Source organism: Oryctolagus cuniculus, chromosome 3, assembly GCF_051225735.1.
Source record: "Oryctolagus cuniculus isolate XC-2025 breed Fujian yellow rabbit chromosome 3, ASM5122573v1, whole genome shotgun sequence".
NCBI lineage: Eukaryota > Metazoa > Chordata > Mammalia > Lagomorpha > Leporidae > Oryctolagus > Oryctolagus cuniculus.
In genome coordinates, this window is record NC_142869.1 from 171301646 (window position 1) to 171321769 (window position 20124).

The 20124-nt window shown below is 48.3% G+C and overlaps 1 protein-coding gene across 1 annotated transcript; it reads left to right on the plus strand.

Moving 5' to 3' along the window:
- Positions 1-1349: 1349 nt before the first annotated feature.
- On the plus strand, positions 1350-19898 carry STMP1 (short transmembrane mitochondrial protein 1). The gene is made up of 3 exons (XM_008258156.5): positions 1350-1438; positions 14854-14907; positions 19020-19898. The coding sequence occupies exons 1-3, from the start codon at positions 1424-1426 to the stop codon at positions 19092-19094; spliced, it is 144 nt and encodes a 47-aa protein (XP_008256378.1). The 5' UTR covers positions 1350-1423; the 3' UTR covers positions 19095-19898.
- The last annotated feature ends 226 nt before the right edge of the window (positions 19899-20124 follow it).

The following is a 20124-nucleotide window of genomic DNA, read 5'->3' on the forward strand; positions in this document are numbered from 1 at the left end:
AGTTTGAGCCAAATTACCTCCCACGGAAGGTTTAACATTTTACTGAATAGGGGGGTCTAGGAAGTCAATAGAGAAAGGCGCAAGGAGGGGTCAAGGAAAAGCATGAGTCTAAAAGGGGGTGTTTCTGTGAGGATCCATAAGAAAGAATCTGGGGGCTGGCACTGTGGTGTAGCAGGTAGAGCCGCCGCCTGCAGTGCCGGCATCCCATGTGGGCACCAGTTCGAGTCCCAGCTGCTCCACTTCCAATCCAGGTCCCTGCTGATGTGCCTGGGAAAGCAGCAGAAGAAGACCTGTGTGAGAGACCACGTGGGGATCCTGGCTCCTGGCTTCAACCTGGCGCAGCCTTAGTCATTGCAGCCATTTGGGAAGTGAACCAGTGGATGGAAGATCTCCCCCCCCCCCAACTCTGCCTTTGAAATAAAAAAATAAATCTCAAAGAGATAAATTTGAAGATTTGTTTAGAAAGTAAGAAATCCAAGTCAGTTACAGTGACTGTATTCAGGGAGTTGGGGCCAGGTGTGGGGGCAGAAAACAGAAAATTCTTTTTAACTTCCTAACGGCTTTCCTGTTCCCCATGGTCGTTCACTTTCTGTATCCTGCATTCCTGTTTGGCTCAGGCTAACATGATTTTCTTTTTCAATTACTTGGGACCAGAGTCCTTCTTAGTAGAGCAGACACGTGTGCACTCAGAAGACCGGGATTAGAGGGCAGAGTGGTCTTGCCTCTGGAGGTGTGCGTCCAGGAAGGCTTTCAGGGTTGGCCCGCAGTGTGGCAGAGGACTGGAGACGGCTCCTGCAGTCATCTCCTGTCGCTCACATGACCTCATCTGGTCTCCACGATGCTAACAAGGGAGATGACAGGTGCAGGAACCAACTTCAACAGCTCGCTCGTGCTGGGCGGCCCAAAGGCAGCCAGGCTGTGCCGGACTCTGCTTCCATCCTGACTACTTAGGCACCCACCGTCTCATGGGTCCTGCACTCGGGTTACAAAGCAGCCCGGGCACTACAAGCCTCTTCCAGTCCACCGCAGTCCGCTTGGGGCCCGGGTGGAACATGGCACCCAAGCCCCCAGGCCGTTCGGCTGTGCACCCCCGGATGGAACCCGCCGCCTCAGCCCGTCTCCCAGGCCAGGGAGCCCTAGGCCTGGCTGTGCATCACAGCCGCTGGCGAGCTGGCCATAAAAGACTCCTGGGGCCCTTGGTCCTCTCGGGCCGGAACAGGTGGTGATCCCAGGCACTTCCGCCAGGGGGCGTCGGGACGTCACGAGCCGCTTCCGGGCGTTGAGGCGGTAGGCGGGGCGGGGGCGGGGCGTGACCCGGAAGTCGCCGGCGGGTCCCGCCCGTCGCGCCCGAGGAGGTAGGCTGCGACCGGCCCGCGGAGCTGCAGCCGCCTTCTGCGCCGTCCCCGCTCCTCCGGCCGACATCATGCTCCAGTTCCTGGTGAGTGGCGCAGGGCCGGCGCTGGGGGGTCGCTCTGGGCCCCTCGCCCCCTGGGGGGCCGTGCGAGGGGGACCCCGCACCTGGCCGTGTCCTGGTAGTCTGCAGCCACCCTGGGCCCGACGAGCTGCCCGAGTGTGGTCGGCGTGTGAAGGCTTGGGCACCGAAGGCCCTTAGCGGCCCCTCCGTGGACGCACGCCGGGTCCTCGCGGCCGGGAGAGTTGAGACTGAAGCTCACGTTAGCGCGCTAGACGCCCCGGCGCCCTTCCCGGACTTTTTATAGTCTTCAGCCTTTGAAGAGGGAGTGTGCAAGTCATGGTCCCTCCTCCCCCCCCCCCGCCCCGCCCCAGGAGGGGAAGGAGGTGTCACCGTGAATTAGCACGTTACTTCTCACGACCCCTTATTTGCATGAAGAATGAGCTTTCTGGCGAAACCCAGCGTCCTGCCAAGAGGGTTGATGGCCCGGGGAAGAGGCCAGGAGGCCCTGCCAGTTGGATTTCCCAGTGCGAGGTTTCTTTTTGTTTTTTTGTTTGTTTTTGTTGTTGTTGTTTCGACAGGCAGAGTGGACAGTGAGAGAGAGAGACAGGGAGAAAGGTCTTCCTTCCGTTGGTTCACCCTCCAATGGCCGCCGCGCTGCAGCTGGCACACCGTGCTGATCCGATGGCAGGAGCCAGGTGCTTCTCCTGGTCTCCCATGGGGTGCAGGGCCCAAGCACTTGGGCCATCCTCCACTGCACTCCCTGGCCACAGCAGAGAGCTGGCCTGGAAGAGGGGCGACCAGGACAGCATCCGGCGCCCCGACCGGGGCTAGAACCCCATGTGCCGGCACTGCAGGCGGAGGATCAGCCTAGTGAGCCGTGGCGCTGGCCTAGTGCGAGTTTTTCTAAGCAAAGTTTGCAACCCCCAGTTGTGATCAGAAGCGGGGACTGCACTACTGCCTGCTCTCCGGGTGGGGTTCTTTCCCCTCTGCCCCCTTGGAGAATGGCAGCTGATGGCTGGATGCGGTCCCCCAAAGAGGTCGCCTCTGGTGCCCAGCGCGCTGCCTGCAGGCTAGCTTCCACCTGCTTGGCAGGTCAGCCAGAATCAGGCCTTCAGGCTTCCTGGTCTGGCCGGAAAGCCCGTGAGAGCGTTTCCGGCATGGAAAACCAAGACACTGTGGCAAAACACGTCCTACATGAAGAACCTCTGTGAGTGAGACCCCAGCAGAAAGAACGGGCCATCAAAGAAGGAGGTACCTTTCTCTGAAGGGAGGAGCGAGCTTCCACTTTGCTCATGGCCTTGTCTAAATACTGGTGGAGATTGTGGACTCAGAAGACTTCCATAGCCTAGGCAAGAGCCTCCGGTGGTCAAGGTCATACGTAAGAGTGTTAGTTGTTCAATTGACAACAGGAGTCACTGTGCACTGACTCCCCATGCAGGACCTCTGTTCTCAGTGAGTTGTGTTGAGAGTTAATAGTAAAAGTAGTTCTCAGACAGTTGTGTGTGCGTGCAAACTGTTGAAATCTTTACTTAGTATAAAGTTGGTCTGGGTGCAAAGCTAACTGAAAATGATCTTAATGGAGAATTGTAATGGAGAATGGCAAGGGGAGAGGGAGGAGGAGGAGGGGTGAGAGTGCGGGTGGGAGGGCGGGTATGGTGGCACGAATCACTGTAGTCCTAAAGTTGCACTTAGGAAATTTGTATTTCCTAAAAAATAAATTAAAAAAATAAATAAAATTTTAAAACGTAATCAAAGCCAGGTCAGCCCCCAAGTGTCAGGTGACATACTTGAGCCTCCTGCTACACGTGTTGCTCACTGATGGACCGCGGGAAGACGCTGGCTGCATTAGATGAAGCTCTTAGCGCTTTTATAGAATGAACTCTGGCCGTGTGTAAACCGATTCTGTCTTGAGAATTTAAAGGAAGACCCTGGGGCCGTGCACAGGTCCCAGCTCGGAAGTCACTGGAGTGCTGTCCCCCGCCCTCTGGTCCTTTCCCCTCGTCTTCCCTGCCCACCTCCCCATTGCTGTTGTCGAGTGGGGTGCATTAGACGGCGGTTGTTGCTCTGTCAAGCGGTCCATTCCCCGTGAGCTTGAGCCAGTCATTTCCTCTGTGAAGCAGTGGCCATCATTCCCTAGCGGCTGATTGAGAGGCGAAGACTCCTGGGCTTGAGCCCTGTCTGCGGAGCCTGGGCAGTCACTCCGCTTCCCACCTCTAGGCTGGGAGCCGCCTCCTAGCTTGGTTGTGGGAGTTAAAGATGGCGCTGCGCGGATGCCGGGCTCGCCTTCTCTTTAGAAAGGCAGCAGTTGCACTCGGAAGCAGGGCCTAGAGGGCAGGGGACAGAGGTGTGGAAACGACGGGACCGTCACGTGGAGCGTGTGTACGGTCGCCACACACTTTGGAACCCTCTGCGACGTTTCCATAGTTACTGTTCCCTGGGGCGCCATGTGAAAACCCTGCCCCTGATGTGTTGCTTGTCCGTCCCTCTCCGTAGTGCAGTATTCGCCCGGCATCCCTGTCTCGCTGTGAGCCTGCTGCCTCTCGCCTAGTTTCCTTTTATTGCAGTAGCGTCCTGAATTCCAGTATGATTGGGCTGTGGTTATTTTTTTTTAATATTTATTTATTTATTTATTTGAAAGAGTTACACAGGGAGCAGGAGAGGCAGAGGGAGAGAGGTCTTCCATCCGCTGGGTCACTCCCCAGTTGGCTACACAACCGGAGCTGGGCCAATGCAAAGCCAGGAGCCAGGAGCTTCTTCCAGGTCTTCCACGCAGGTACAGGGGCCCAAAGGACTTGGGTCATCTTCCACTGCTTTCCCAGGCCATAGTGGAGAGCTAGATCGGAAGTAGAGCAGCTGGGTCTTGAACCAGTGCCCATATGGGATGCCAGCACTGCAGGCCTCGGCTTTACCTGCTACACCACAGCACCCTGCCATCACCCCTCCCCACTCCCCACCCCCCACCGCCGCATATCTTTTAATTCCATTCTTTTACAAACTCTGTAAAAATTTGTTTTCTTTTATTTGAAATGCAAAGTCAGAGAGAGAGAGAGGGAGATACAGAGATTCTTCCATCAGCTGATTCACTCCCAAAATGGCCGCAGCAGCTGGGGCTGGGCCAGTCTGAAGCCAGGTGCTTCATCCACGTCTCCCATGTGGGTGCAGGGGCCATCCTTTGCTGCTTTCCCAAGCACATTAGCTGAGCGGGATCAAAAGTGGAGCAGCTGGGACTCGAACCAGCGTCCGTCTGGGATGCTGGCACTATAGGTGGCAGCTGTGCCACAGTGCTGGCCCATTTTTCCAACTTTTTGAAGCCCCTGCTCTGATGTCACTGCTGCAGACTTGTGAACGTTGCCTGTGGTGCTGTTATTGTTATCATTTATTTTTATCTCTTGAACTTGGCAGCATTTGGTACTCTTAAATCACCTCATTTTAAACCCCTTACCCTTGGCTTTAGGATCTCATGTCTTCCTGGTTTGTGGCATTTTTTTATGTTATAGCCAGAATTGTTTTTATGGGAGAACCTGGGCAGAGCCAAGTGGCAGACTCTGCTCTTGGCCACCCTGAGGCCCTGGGGGACGGCATCAGGCACACCAGTTGAGACACTGCCTCATCTGATCGCTCCTGTTTTTGCTGGCTGCGTCTCCCTGCTCTGGGACACTGTGTGTTGCTCAAGTCTCAGTCTTGCCCTCCGCTCTTCTCCCCACACCCTGTCTTACGGAGTGGGTTCCTTGTCGTGCCATCACCTTTCACCGTCTGTGGACAGCTTGCACTCAACCTTGTGTCCTTTTCTCTGAATTCCGGTTCCCTGGCGTCAGCAGGCAACTGAATATCTCTGGTCCCACCTCTATTTCAGACCCCATTACCTCTTCCTCCCAATCCCTGCCTACACCTAACTTCGTTTTTTTGCCCTGAGTCTCTGAAATTTGGAATACTGACATAGACTTATGTCCTGGGACCAGCTCTGGTACAGCGGGTTAAAGCCCTGGCCTTCAGCACCCGCATCCAAAATGGGCAGTGATTGAGTCCTGGCTGCTCCACTTCCAATCCAGCTCCCTGCTGTTGTGCCTGGGAAAGCAGTAGAGGATGGCCCAGCTCCTTGGGCCCCCACACCCACGTGGGAGACCCGGAAGAAGCTCCTGGCTTTGGATTGGCTCAGCTCTGGCCATTGCAGCCATTTGGGGAGTGAACCAGTAGATGGAAGACATCTCTCTGTGTGTCTACCTCTCTGTAACTCTGTCTTTCAAATAAATACAAATAAATCTTTCAAAAAAATCTTATGTCTTTCCTTTATTCTCCCTATCACAGACCTGCTATGTTAATTGTGAGCAAGTTACCTAATTGCTTGTGCCTCAGTTTCCCAGCATAAACTGGGTAATAGTGGTGTCTGCTCTAGAGGTAGGGTTGTGAAGAACATGAGATTTGTGAAAAAAGGAGTTAGAACGCGGCCCTGCTTGGGGTAAGCCCCAGTAAAATGCTAGCTGTTGAGTCACGTTAAGCCTTCGGGTCTCTGTGTTCTCGTGGTAAACCTCCCAGAGCAGGTCTTTCTCACTCTAGTCTGGGCCTGGCTGTACTAGCGCCTTGGTACAGGATTGTAGGTTTGGGATTGGATGTGTTGTTTTAGATTTCTCTAGTCCAGCTAGCTTGTTGATGCTTAAGTCTCCACTACTAAGGGGTATCCAGTTTGGTTGGAAGCCTCCAGATACAACAGACTCATTACTTCTGATGGCAATTTTAAGTTTTTGGTCAGTGTCTCCTTACTTGGTTTTTGATCTTAAAGAGCATTCCTTCTTTTTTTTTTTTTTTTTTAAGATTTTTTTTTATTCAAAAGGCAGAGTTAGAAGAGGAGAGAGAGAGAGATCCCAAAGCCAGGAGCTTCCTCTGCGTCTCCCACGTGGGTGCAGGGGCCTAAGCTCTTGTGTCATCGTCTGCTGCCTTCGCAGGCCCAGTAGCCGGGAGCTGGATCAGAAGTGGAGCAGCTGGATGCTGGCATCACAGGCGGAGGCTTAACCTGACACGCACAGTGCTGGCCCCTTTAAGAGCATTTGTAATCCATGTGCTAACCTTTTACATAGCTGCAGAGCATTGTCTATCTAAAGATTTCTGTATTTGAAAGGCAGAGTGACAGAGAGACAGATCTGCCATCTGCTGGTTATTCAGATGGCCGCAGCAGCCAGGTCTGGGCCAGGCTGAAGCTGGAAGCCAGTTCTCCGTGCTGGTCTCCCGCATGGGTGGCAGGGATCCGGGCAGTGGAGCTGTCTTCCGCCTTTGCAGGCAGTCAGCAGGAACAGGGCCAGAACTGGCACTCCAGCATGGGGTGCTGAAGGCACAGTGCTAGCTCTGTACCACAATGCTGGACCCCAGTCTTTGGGCTAAGCCGTTCTCCCTCTTCCACCGTTGTTCATGATCTCGACTTCAGTCTGGATATTTTACTTTTCTAGGTCCTATTTATTTATTATGTATTTTAAGAGTTATTTTTATTGATTTCAAAGCGTTTCAAAGAGAGGTAGAGCCAGAGAGAGAGAAAGGTCTTTGTTCTACTGGTTCACTCCTCAAATGGCCACATGGCCAGAGCTGAGCTGATACAAAGCCAGGAGACCGGAGCTTCTTCTGGTTCTCCTACGGGAGTGCAGGGCCCTCTGCTGCTTCCCCAGGCCATAGCAGATCGGAAGTGGAGCAACTGGGACTCGAACCAGCGCCCATAAGGGATGCTGGCACCAGCCCCTAGAGTGTGTTTTTAGGTTAATAGATACACTGTTGTGACTAATCCCAACTGTGTCCACTTGGAACATTTTTCCTGGAGCTCTCATGTACTCAACCATTTATCTGAGTGATCCTTGCTTTTTCAATTTTGGTATTTCAATTCTTTTTAAAGGTTTGCCCTATCTGGAAGCCTGAGTTATCTTTGATTTTCTCAGTTACTTCCTACATAGCTCACATTGTTTTATTATAGCTTAATGATGTTTTCAAAATAGCTTTGAGATATAATTCACGTACTATACAATTCACTCATTTTGTTAGTTTCTAATGTAGATACAGAATTGTGCAGTCACCAACACTGTCTACTTTTCTGGCTCAAGTTTCATGATCTCAAAAAGAAGCCCCGTATTCCATATCATTTACTTTTTTCATTTTTCTTTTATTTCAAAGGCCCAGTTACACAGAGGAGAGACATAGAGCAAGCAAGCAAGGGAACTTCCATCTGCTGGTTTACCCCCAGATTGCCTGGACTGGGCCAGGCCCAAGCCAGGAAAAGGACTTTATCCAGGTCTCCTGAGTGGGCGGCAGGGATGGCGCTTCCGTGTGGCCGCTGGTTCATGTCCTGACTGCTCCACTTCTCCAGCTCTTTGCTAATGGCCTGGGAAAAACAGCGGAAGATGGCCAAGTGTTGGGGCTCCTACCACCCACTCAGGAGACCTGGGTGAAACTCCTGGCTTCGGCCTGGCCCAGCCCTGACTGTTGCCATCTTGAGGGTGAACTAGCGGGTAGAAGATCTCTCTCTCTCTCTCTCTTTATTTTATTTTATTTTTTATTTATTTATTTTTTTTTTTGACAGGCAGAGTGGATAGTGAGAGAGAGAGAGAGACAGAGAGAAAGGTCTTCCTTTTGCCGTTGGTTCACCTTCCAATGGCCGCTGCGGCCGGCTCACCGCGCTGATCCGAAGCCAGGAGCCAGGTGCTTCTCCTGGTCTCCCATGGGGTGCAGGGCCCAAGCACTTGGGCCATCCTCCACTGCACTCCCGGGCCACAGCAGAGAGCTGGACTGGAAGAGCGGCAACCGGAACAGAATTCGGCGCCCCGACCGGGACTAGAACCTGGTGTGCCGGTGCCGCAAGGCGGAGGATTAGCCTAGTGAGCCGTGGCGCCGGCCCAGAAGATCTCTCTCTTTCTCTATCTCTCCTTCTCTCTAATTCTGACTTTCAAATAAATAAATAAATTTTTTTTTTTAAAAAATTACAGCCATCCTAGTGGGTATGATGTGTTGTGACCACAAAACCATATTGTAGGCTGGCGCCGCGGCTCACTAGGCTAATCCTCCACCTAGCGGCGCCGGCACCCCGGGTTCTAGTCCCGGTTGGGGTGCCGGATTCTGTCCCGGTTGCCCCTCTTCCAGGCCAGCTCTCTGCTGTGGCCCGGGAGTGCAGTGGAGGATGGCCCAAGTGCTTGGGCCCTGCACCCCATGGGAGACCAGGAGGAAGCACCTGGCTCCTGGCTTTGGATCAGCACGGTGCGCCGGCCGCAGTGGCCATTGGGGGGTGAACCAATGGAAGAAAGACCTTTCTCTCTTTCTATCTCTCTCACTCACTGTCTAACTCTGCCTGTCCAAAAAAAAAAAAAGATTTTCTGTATGTGTGTGTGTGTGTGTGTCCCTCTCTCTCTGTCACTCTACCATTCAAAAAACTAAAATCTTTTTTTAAAAATTTAGTTCCAGGGGAAGGGAGCTACACATATAAGCAGCAGCACAGGAAACAGTTTCAATTGCAGCGTCACCCCGCATGCCCTGGGGTGTGGGGAATTACGTGTCACAGGTGACGTCCGGAGTCAGAGCTAGATTCACAGAGTTCTTCTGGAGGTCCCAGGCCTCAGCCGGGCTGTGAGCTCTGGTCAGACTGTACAGACAGAAGGAAGACCTTTCTCTCTGTCTCTCTCACTGTCTAACTCTGCCTGTCAAAAAAAAATTAAACAAAATAAACCATATTATAGTTTCGGTTTGCATTTCCTCTGTGACTAATGATGAGTATCTTTTCATGTGCTTGTTGAACATTTGTATCTTTGGAAAAATCCTTTGCCCATTTTTAATTAAGTTTATAACGGTTATAAGTTATATATATTAAGTTATAACGGTTATAACGGTTCTTCAGGTTTCCGATTTGCAAGTATTTTATCCTATTTTATATATTGTCTTTTTACTTCTTGATGGTAAGCTTTGAAACACAAACATGTTAAAATGTGATGAAGTCCACTTTCTTTCATCACCTGCTCTTTTGTCATTTTTGTCATTTGTAGTAAAACCATTGTCTGAAGCTTTATTCCTGTTTTATCAATTTAGCATTACATTTAGGTCTTTGATCTGTTTTAAGTTAATTTTTGAATACTATATGAGATCTGAATAGGGGTCCAGCTTTATTCAATCGCATGTGGATGTCCGGTCTCCCAGCACCATTGTTTTTCCCATTGAATGTCTTAGCACCCCAGTTGAAAATCACTTGACTATAAATGTGTGGGTTTTTCCCCACCTGGACTCTTAATTCTATTCCATTGTTCTTTGTTGATATTTAAGATGAGAAACAATCTGTTCGTGTTTGTTTACTACCCCTTATTGCCGCCCCACTAATCTAGGCTTCCTGTAATCTGTATGAACGTGGCCCTGTCTGAGTGTAGGTGCAGCTGGATGCTGTCCTCACATTGCTGCCGAACAGTGGTCAGTGGCTCCTTGTCCTCACTGCTTGTGAATGCAACTCCTTTGCCTGTGCTTTGAGGCCATCAGCCAGCCCTACCCAGCTTGCCGTAGTTAATGCTCTTCATTCCTTAACTCAGGTTATTTTTTGCTATTAGACCTACTACTTTTTTTTTTTTTAAGCTATATTTATTTATTTGAAAGGCAGCATTATCAAGAGGCAGAGAGAGAGAGAGAGAGAGATCTTCCATCTGGTGGTTCACTCCCCTAGCTGTGCCAGTCTGAAGCCAGGCGGCAGGGGCCCAAGGACTTGTGCCATCTTTCACTGCTTTCCCAGGCCATAGCAGAGAGCTGGACGGGAAGTGGAGCAGCCGGGACTTGAACCTGCGCCCGTATGGGATGCTGACTGGCACTTCAGAAGGTGGCTTCACCCGCTGCGCCGCAGCACCAGTGCCAGACCTGTTACTCTTACTCCAGTCGTCATATCTGTGTTCCCATCTTGTGCCTTGATTGTCCACATTCCGTTCCCTTCTCATTCCTTTGCCAGTGTAAATGTCAGTACTTTGTATATTTACAACCTTTAAAAGGAACTTGAGGTACGTCCACCTCTTGCGGATATGGTATCTTAGAGAAATCACCTCTGTGTCATTCATTTGGCTACTTCCTGTGTGGCCTAGTTCTGGTGTTTGGAGCACCTGTACCACTCAAGTTCTGTGCTGGGGTGTTGCTGTTTTGTTCTGTAGCAATTTTGCTCACTTGTAGCATTTCTTCTGAATATTATGTAAATTCTCCAAGGGCAGAGGACAGTTTTAATCCTTTTACAGGGCTAACTATGAAGTTGATTTTTAGTATGAGGTATCCTCAAAAATGCGTATTGTGAGAAACTGCATGGATTTCATTTTTGGAGTTTTTTTTTTGCACCAAAATAAACATCTCTTTTAATGGCATTTTCCCACAAACTTTTTCAAGTGTCCTCGTGTAAGGATCTGCAGTCCCTTCATTGAAATCTTGGGGCCAGATGTATTTGGGAAATCCAGTTTCTTTTATATTTTAGAAGGGCATGTGGCTGGTGTTGTGCAGTGGACTGAGCTGCCACTTTGGACACTGGCATCCTGTTTTGGAGTGCCCGTTTGAGTTCCAGCTGCTCTGCTTCCGACCTGGTTTCTCGAGTGCTAATGCACCTGTGAAGGCAGTGAATGAGGTTCCAAGTACTTGGTCCCCCTGCGAGAGATCAGGGTGGAGTTCCAGGCTCCTGGCTTCAGCCTGGCTCAGTCCTGGCTGTTGTGGCCATTGGAGAGTGCACCGGAGATAGAAGAGCAGTTTCTCTGTCTCTCTCTGTCTCTCCCTTTCTCTCTGTTGCTGTGCCTTTCAAATAAGTAAATAACTGAGTCTTTAAAAAATCTTCTAGAGGATAACACACTATATATACCTCACTACTTAACCAGCCCATCAGGGTCAAGGATAGCACTTTTTAATCAAATGCATTAACATTTTTGCTGTTGAACTTAATCTCCATTGGACCCTATATTTAAAGATTTCTATTTCTCTAGCAAACAGTTATTCACAGTAAAGTGGGATGAAAAAACTATAAATAGTCTCAGTATCCAGGTGAGATTTTGCTGCCAGATGAGTAGTGATGAAAGGTGGTTTGGAGGGAGTTTGGGTTTTCAGGACGGGAGTGGACTCTGGAGCCTCACTGCCTAAGTTATTCTGTAACCGTAGAGCCATTTGTGCTGCCCTGTGCCAATCCAGACTTCCCTCTGGGACCCAACTCCAGCTGCTCCTTTCCCCCCATTTCTCCCATTTCTCCCTCTCTCCCTCCCTCTCTTCCTTCCTTCCATTCATTCATTCATTTGAAAGGCAGAGTTACAGAGGGAGGGGGAGAGACAGAGATTTCTGTAGGCTGGTTCACACCTCAAATGGCTGCAGACAGCTGGGGCTGGGCCAGGCCAGAACCAGGACCCAGGAAAGACACCTAGGTCTGCAGTGTGGGTGGCAGAGACCCAAGCACGTGGGCCATCTTCTGCTTTCCCAGCTGCATCAGCAGGGAGCCTGATTGGAAGTGGAGCAGCAGGGACTCAAACTGGCACTTACATGGGATGCTTGCATGGTGGGCTGTGGCTTAGCCCGCTGTTTCACAACGCCGGCCCCTTTCCCACTCCTTTCTGTCTCTCACTTTCCTCATGCCATTCCTCTATCTCCAGACTTCTAGTGTTGTACCGTTTCTTGGCCCCTAACATGTTTGTGAGAAGCAGTTATTTTTTCGTATTCCTAATGTCTCAATGATACTGCAGAACAGGTGTGGCGGTGTGGCAGTATGGCTTTTTTTTTTTTTTTTTTAAGATTTATTTATTTATTTGAAAGTCAGAGTTAGAGAAGGAGAGGCAGAGAGAGAGAGAGAGAGAGAGAGGTCTTCCATCTGCTAATTCATTCCCCAGATGGCCTCAGTAGCTGGAGCTGCACCCATCCGAAGCCAGGAGCCAGGAGCTTCTTCCAGGTTTCCCACGCAGGTGCAGGGGCCCAAGCACTTGGGCCATCTTCTGCTTTCCCAGGCCATAGCAGAGAGCTGGATTGGAAGTGGAGCAGCCGGGACTTGAACCAGCGCCCATATGGGATGCCGGCACTGTAGGCAGCAGCTTTACCCGCTACGCCACAGCGCCGGCCCCGACAGCGTGGGTTTTGTTGTGTGCTGGGGAAGAAGGCATTTCATTTCCTTCTAGACTGTCTCGTCAGGGAGTGCCACGGGGGCACTGAGTGATGGGAGAGCAGGCGTGGTGATGGCAGCCGGCTTAGCTCACCCGCTCCTGACAGGGCCAGGTGTTGGCCTGGGGGAAGTGGGCGTTCTCGGCCTGCGGGGGTTTGGCAGCCACTCAGAACCTTCTGTAATCTGCCTGTCTCCGCCTCAGACTGAGAACTCTTCTTGGACTGTTGCTCAGATGTCGGTTTCTTTTTTCTGTCTGAACTTAGGTGGTGCACCGTCCCATGAGCAGTGTATTTTCCTTTCTAGCTTCATGTATTTTCCTTCACATTCCTCTTAATGAGTGACATTCATCTTCATGTTGTGTGTTTAATTTTTACAGTATCCCTTGGTAGATCTGGTAGTAATCTGAAATTGGAATTGGATATGACTTGTTAGAAGCACGTGGTTTTTGTTTTGTGTTTTAAAATAACTACTAGTTTTTTGCAAATACTGATGCCTGATGAAGTTGCCCAAATGAAGCCACACTAGCTAGCCAGTATTTGAGATACAAGTGGTAAGAATTAGGAATCCCAGAATGTTGAAGCTGGATGATTACATTGTTAAAACAGTGTTTTATAAATCAGGAAGCTCAAATCAACGAAGCAACAGAGAGGTTAAGTTTCTTGTCTAAAAGCACACAGCCAGGTAGTGATAAAACTTGAATTCTGCTTTTCTTGAAAAATTTTCAGTGCACGTCCTTCCTGTTTGGTGTTCGGTTCTTTTTCTCTTAAGCAAATTTAATACTTTCCCCAGGTTGGAAAGCCTCCTTGTACCTGGTTTCCACCCATGAGACTAAACCTTGGTGTATAACATTGGTAAAAATATGGCTTTTGCAAAATATTTCTGACCAAATGACCAGAGAATGGTATATCCTTAGAGACTGCGTATCTCTTATGTTTATTTTTGCCAATATGAGTTATGCTTTTGTTGTTTAAAGATGAGTAAGCGTAAAGCATAATAAGCTGCCTTCTGTCTTGCGTGTGCATCTCCAACTGGAATACATGGGTAGACCATGCCATGTGGGGTTGGTAATGTTGAACGCCACACATTGTTTTCCTGTTTATCCTCTGCTGTGTATTGACTGAATTGTAGTAAGTAACACGAATTAGACAAAATGATGAAGCCAGACAGATGCCAGTTTTAATTTATGAGATTAGAAATTAGGCCTCCAGCTGGAGGCCTTTAATTATAAGGGGAAAACCAGGAAATTATCATTTAAACTCCAAACTGATGGGCTTTGGCCCTTTTGGTCTGCAGAGAGTAGTCTAAATCTGCAGGAAACGGTGCTTGTTCAGTCAGATAAACATTTATAGTTCTCTATCGCTTGTCGCTGAGCTCGAGTTACGGTCCCCAAGGGACTTTAACGTCCACCTGTGACAGTGCTGGGCTCAGTGGTTTGTCAGGGTTTCCCCTTCTTTTCCATCATCACACATTCTCTGTTTTCAATTATGTGTGTGATTTAGGTGTCCTGTCTGTGCTCCTTGTTGTGACGACTCTGAACAAGTCACTTCACTGTCAAGGGCCTCAAGTTCCTGTAAAGTATAAAGAGATTGTGCTGCGAGAATCTCTTTGGGGGCAGGTCCTGTGGTGTATGGGTGAAGCCTCTGCCTGTGGCACCCATCCCATTTGGGTGCTGTTCGAGTCCTGGCTGCTCCACTTCCCTGCTAATGTGCCTGGGAAAGCAGTAGAAGATGGTCTAAGTCCTTAGGCCCCTGTACCCACGTGGGAGAAGAAGCTCCTGGCTCCTGGCTTCAGATTGGCCCAGCTCTGGCTGTTGCAGTCATTCGGGGAGTGAACCAGCGAAGGGAGAACCTCTCTGTCTCTCCCTCTCTCTGTCTGTAACTCTGCCTCTCAAATAAATAAATAAATCTTAAAAAAGAGATCGCTTTGTTCTCTAAGATTCTGTAATTCAAAAGAGTACTTCTCAATTGAGTACTTTTTATTTGCTATAGAAAGGGTTAGCAGTACCCATAACAGGAAAAAAAAAAAATCTGGAAACGTTGCTGCATTCGGTAACAAAAACAAGAACTTTGGCTTGTTTTTCTGGAACCTTGTGGTCAAGTTACATGGGGGTTTTGAAGGGACAGGGAGAATTTAGGGTAGATTTATCCAGTGCCACTGTTTATTCTTACTTATTTGTGCTCTTTAACTTTTTGGAAGGGTGTTTCTCTGTTTAATTTATAGAAGAAAAATGTGGATCTCTTATTCAAAGTCCTAGACCAGATGCCAAGGCGAAGATGCTGCCCTGTGTTTTGGTTTGATGTCGTACTGGCACAGTGTAACTCTTCCTTTTCTATTCTTCCAGCTTGGATTCACTTTCGGCAACGTGGTTGGGATGTATCTGGCTCAGAACTATGACGTAAGTGGCCATACCCTGTCCTCCTTGATGCCATTTGACGGTTTCCCAGTGACTTACTGTTTGTTAAGGTGAGGCGTGCCCTCAAGCATGTTAGCCCAGTAGGTCTGAGGAAAACAGCCTACATTTTATAGAAAGATTTTTCTATTGTTCAAAAGATAATCTCTCAGGGGTGTCTATCCTCTGTGTCACCACAAGAGGGCAAAAGCCCATCGGTTTAGGTGATCTCAAGGTGATGCTAAGCACTGCTCAGTTTCTAGAGTAACATTAAGTTGGTGCTGACAATTTTCTGCAAAGTCATGTGAGGAGGGAATTTTTTTTTAATTTTTTTTTATTTAGTAAATATAAATTTCCAAAGTACAGTTTATGGACTACAATGCCCCCCCCCCCATAATTTCCCTCCCACTCGCACCCCTCCCATCTCCTGCTCCCTCTCCCATTCCATTCACATCAAGATTCATTTTCAATTATCTTTATATACAGAAGATTGATTTAGTATATACAAAGTAAAGATTTCAACAGTTTGCACCCACACAGAAACACCAAGTGTAAAATACTGTTTCAGTACTAGTTATAACATTACTTCACATTGGACAACACATTAAGGACAGATCCCACATGAGAAGTAAGTACACAGTGACTCCTGTTGTTGACTTAACAATTTGACACTCTTGTTTATGGCGTCAGTAATCTCCCTAGGCTCTAGTCATGAGTTGCCAAGGCTATGGAAGCCTTTTGAGTTTGCCGACTTCGATCTTATTCCGACAGGGTTATAGTCAAAGTGGAAGTTCTCTCCTCCCTTCAGAGAAAGGTACCTCCTTCTTTGATGGCCCCATTCTTTCCACTGGGATCTCACTCGCAGAGATCTTTCATTTAGGTGGTTGTTGTTGTTTGTTTGGTGGTTTTTTTTTTTTTTTTTTCGTAGTGTCTTGGCTTTCCATGCCTAAAATACTCTCATGGGCTCTTCAGCCATATCCGAATGCCTTAAGGGCTGATTCTGAGGCCAGAGTGCTATTTAGGACATCTGCCATTCTATGAGTCTGCTGTGTATCCCGCTTCCCATGATGGATTGTTCTCTCCCTTTTTGATTCTGTCAGTTAGTATTAGCAGACACTAGTCTTGTTTGTGTGATCCCTTTGACTCTTAGACATGTCAATGTGATCAATTGTGAACAGAAATTGATCACTTGGACTAGTGAGATGGCATTGGTACATGCCACCTTGCTGGGATTGTATTGGAATCCCCTGGTGCATTTCTAACTCCACCATTTGGGGCAAGTCCGATTGAGCATGTCCCAAATTGTACATCTCCTCCCTCTCTTATTCCCACTGTTATATTTAACAGGGATCACTTTTCAGTTAAAATTTAAACATCTAAGAATAATTGTGTGTTAATTACAGAGTTCAACCAATAGTACTAGAACAAAACAAAGAGAAAATACTAAAAGGGATAAAGTATTACATTGTACATCAACAGTCAGCACAAGAGCTGATCAAGTCACTGTTTCTCACAGTGTCCATTTCACTTCAACAGGTTTCCCCTTTGGTGCTCAGTTAGTTGTCGCTGATCAGGGAGAACATATGATATTTGTCCCTTTGGGACTGGCTTAATTCACTTAGCATAATGTTTTCCAGATTCCTCCATCTTGTTGCAAATGACCAGGTTTCATTGTTTTTGACTGCTGTATAGTATTGTATAGAGTACATGTCCCATAATTTCTTTATCCAGTCTACTGTTGATGGGCATTTGGGTTGGTTCCAGGTCTTAGCTATTGTGAATTGAGCTGCAATAAACATTAATGTGCAGACAGCTTTTTTGCTTGCCAATTTAATTTCCTTTGGGTAAATTCCAAGGAGTGGGATGGCTGGGTCGAACGGTAGGGTTATATTCAGGTTTCTGAGGAATCTCCAAACTGACTTCCATAGTGGCTTCCCACCAACATTGCATTCCCACCAACAGTGGGTTAGTGTCCCTTTTTCTCCACATCCTCTCCAGCATCTATTGTTGGTAGATTTCTAAATGTGAGCCATTCTAACTTGGGTGAGGTGAAACCTCATTGTGGTTTTGATTTGCATTTCCCTGATTGCTAGTGATCTTGAACATTTTTTCTTTTTCTTTTTTCTTTTTTTTTTTTATTTTTGACAGCCAGAGTGGACAGTGAGAGAGAGAGACAGAGAGGAAGATCTTCCTTTTGCCGTTGGTTCACCCTCCAATGGCCACCGCGGCCGGTGCGCTGAGGCTGGTACATCGCGCTGATCCGAAGCCAGGAGCCAGGTGCTTCTCCTGGTCTCCCATGGGGTGCAGCGCCCAAGCACTTGGGCCATCCTCCACTGCACTCCCTGGCCACAGCAGAGAGCTGGCCTGGAAGAGGGGCAACCGGGACAGAATCCGGTGCCCCGACCGGGACTAGAACCCGGTGTGCCGGCGCCGCAAGGTGGAGGATTAGCCTATTGAGCCACGGCGCCAGCCTATCTTGAACATTTTTTCATGTGTCTGTTGGCCATTTGGATTTCCTCTTTTGAAAAATGTCTGTTGAGGTCCTTGGCCCATCTCTTAAGTGGGTGTGATGAGGGAATTTAAAGACTAATCGGATCATCTTTTCAGCCCCTGCCGCCCGAGGTCGAGATGTCTAGATTTTGGAGGTAGATCCATTAGCCCAGTGCATGGAAGGAAGACCCGGTTGTGTATCAGCCTCTCTTTATAGAGGGAAACATGAAAAACAGGTGGCACAGTTGCATAGGAATGGAAACCCTGGAAAGCTGTTTTGAAAAGACAGGTGAGAGGAGCCAGTGCTGTGGCGTAGTGGGCAAAGCCACCGCCTGCAGTGCCAGCATCCCATGTGAGCGCTGGTTCGAGTCCTGGCTGCTCCACTTCTGATCCAGCTCTCTGCTATGGCCTGGGAAAGTAGTAGGAGATGGCCCAAGTCCTTGAGCCCCTTCATGTGCATGGGAGACCCGGAAGAAGCTCCTGGCTCCTGGCTTCAGATTGGCCCAGCTCCAGCCATCGTGGCCATTTGGGAAGTGAACTGGTGGATGAAAAACCTCTCTCTGCCTCTGATTCTCTGTGACTCTGCCTTTCAAATAAATAAATAAATTTTAAAAAAAGACAAACAAGAACTGGTGTGTAGGTTGAGCCATGGCTTGCCGTGCCGGCATCCCATATTAGAGTGCTGGTTCAAATCCTGCTGCCCCAGTTCCAGGCCATCTCCTTGCTGTTGCCCTGGGAAGGCAGCAGCAGATGGCTCAAGTGCTTAGGCCCCGCCACCCACGCTGGAGACCTGGATGGTTTCTGGCACCTGGCTTCAGGCTGGCCCAGTTCTGGCTGACGCGGCCATCGGCCATTTGAGGAATAAACCAGTGGATGAAAGATCTCTCTGATGCTCTCTTTTCAAGTAAAGCAGTAAATCTTCAAAAGACAAGAGAAACTTACTGATTTTTCAGTAGTTTTGTGGTAAAGCTTTGGTGGGACCGGCATTATGGCACAGCAAGTTGAGCCACGGCCTGTGATGCCAGCATCCCACATGAGAGCCAGTTCAGGTCCCGGCTGCTCCACTTCCGATCTGGCTCTCTGCTAATGTACCTGAGTAGGGAACGAAAGATGGTCCAAGTGCTTGGGCCCCTGCACCCATGTGGGAGACGTAGATGAACTTCCAGGCTCCTTGCTTCAGCCTCACCATCGTCGGCTGTTGTGGCCAGTTGGGGAGTGAACCCGCTGACGCAAGATCAGGCTCACTGCCACCCTCCAGCCCCGCCGTGTCTCTCTCTAACTCTGCCTTTCAAATAAATAAATAAGCCTTAAAAAAACTTTCAGTGTGGCAAAGGAATTTCCTTTGTTGCCTTCCTGAGCCGTGGCGTGTAGGCAGGGCTTCATTAACTGATGTCATATTTACTGTTGTATGTACAACTTGGCACTGGATCGAGGGGCTGGAGTAGCTAGTCTGGCTACCAGAGAGGGAGCATAGTTAATATACAACTTGTGGTATCGACTGTGTGCAGTTATGAGCAACTCTGTTCACAGGAATATCGAAACCTACAGAGGCACTTATCTTTGAAGATGGGGAAGTAAAAGAATATTAGGTAGATGCAAAACTATAATAATCTTTTTTCTTTTCCAAGATACCAAACTTGGCTAAAAAGCTTGAAGAAATTAAAAAGGACTTGGATGCCAAGAAGAAACCCCCCAGTTCGTGAGACTGATGCCGGCACTGCCTTCTGGATACACTGCTTCTGTCTCTGCCGTCGGATCCCAAAGCATCTGGGCTCCTCTCCAGCCTCAGCAGTCGTCTTTGCCCAGACCCCAGGTGGCCTCGGGAGAATGGGGCCGCCTGACGTCATCAGCGTCCTCGCCTTCTCCCGTGTCCTCCTGCCAGCTGCTTGGGAATCCTGAGGCTGGGATTGTGGTGCTAGATTAGTAAACATGACCTTTAATTAGTGGTCCGTCCCTTATTCTTTGGGATTTCTACTACCTTTTGTCAAGAGAAAAATTGATAAGTTTTGTATAGCTGATAAAATAGATATAATACGCGTTTTATGGTTTAGCAGTTATAATGGGTGCTTTTTAAACATTCATTACTAAATTCTGTTTTGAAGTAATTAATATTTAGAAGCCAGTTTTTTATGAATTATCCATTTGCTTTATACTGTCAAGAAGCTCCATAGTTGATAATTTAGCCAGTAAATTAATTTACTATTCATTAACTAGGAAACTATATTCTAAGAATCCTATCTGGAATATGCAAAATAATGGTCTTTGTCTGAGTTCAGTCCGTTTCACATGCAGGTTTTCTTTAATGATGTATTTGATCTGACTTGTCTCTCGAAAGAATCATACCTGGGGTTATAGGAGCATTGACATTACATGATGGATAAGTGAGAAGTTGACTATAAAGGAAATTTTATGCCTTTTCATATTAAAAAAGTATGTCACAACTTTATAGTAATTATTATAACAAAAATGGGTCCAAATGTACAATAAAATCAGCCTCCCAAGAAGAATTTCTGCTTTTCTTTACAACTGCTGCTTTATTCTGAAATCAAAAATTGCCCTTGTGATTTGTCAGATATCAAGTAATCAGTCCGTATTTTTTTGATTAAAAAAATTTGCATACTTAATTTTCCCCATAGGCCAAGATGCAGAAGTTGGTTTAGTATAGAGTCACTCTCACACCCCCCGGTTCCTGGCTCCTGCCTCCACATCAGTAGCATGCCATGTGCTCCCTGA

Bases quoted from the DNA above. Each gene is read 5' to 3' on its own strand.
- STMP1 (XM_008258156.5), top strand. The intron at 14,908-19,019 runs GTAAGTGGCCAT...TTCTTTTCCAAG, and splicing joins ATCTGGCTCAGAACTATGAC to ATACCAAACTTGGCTAAAAA.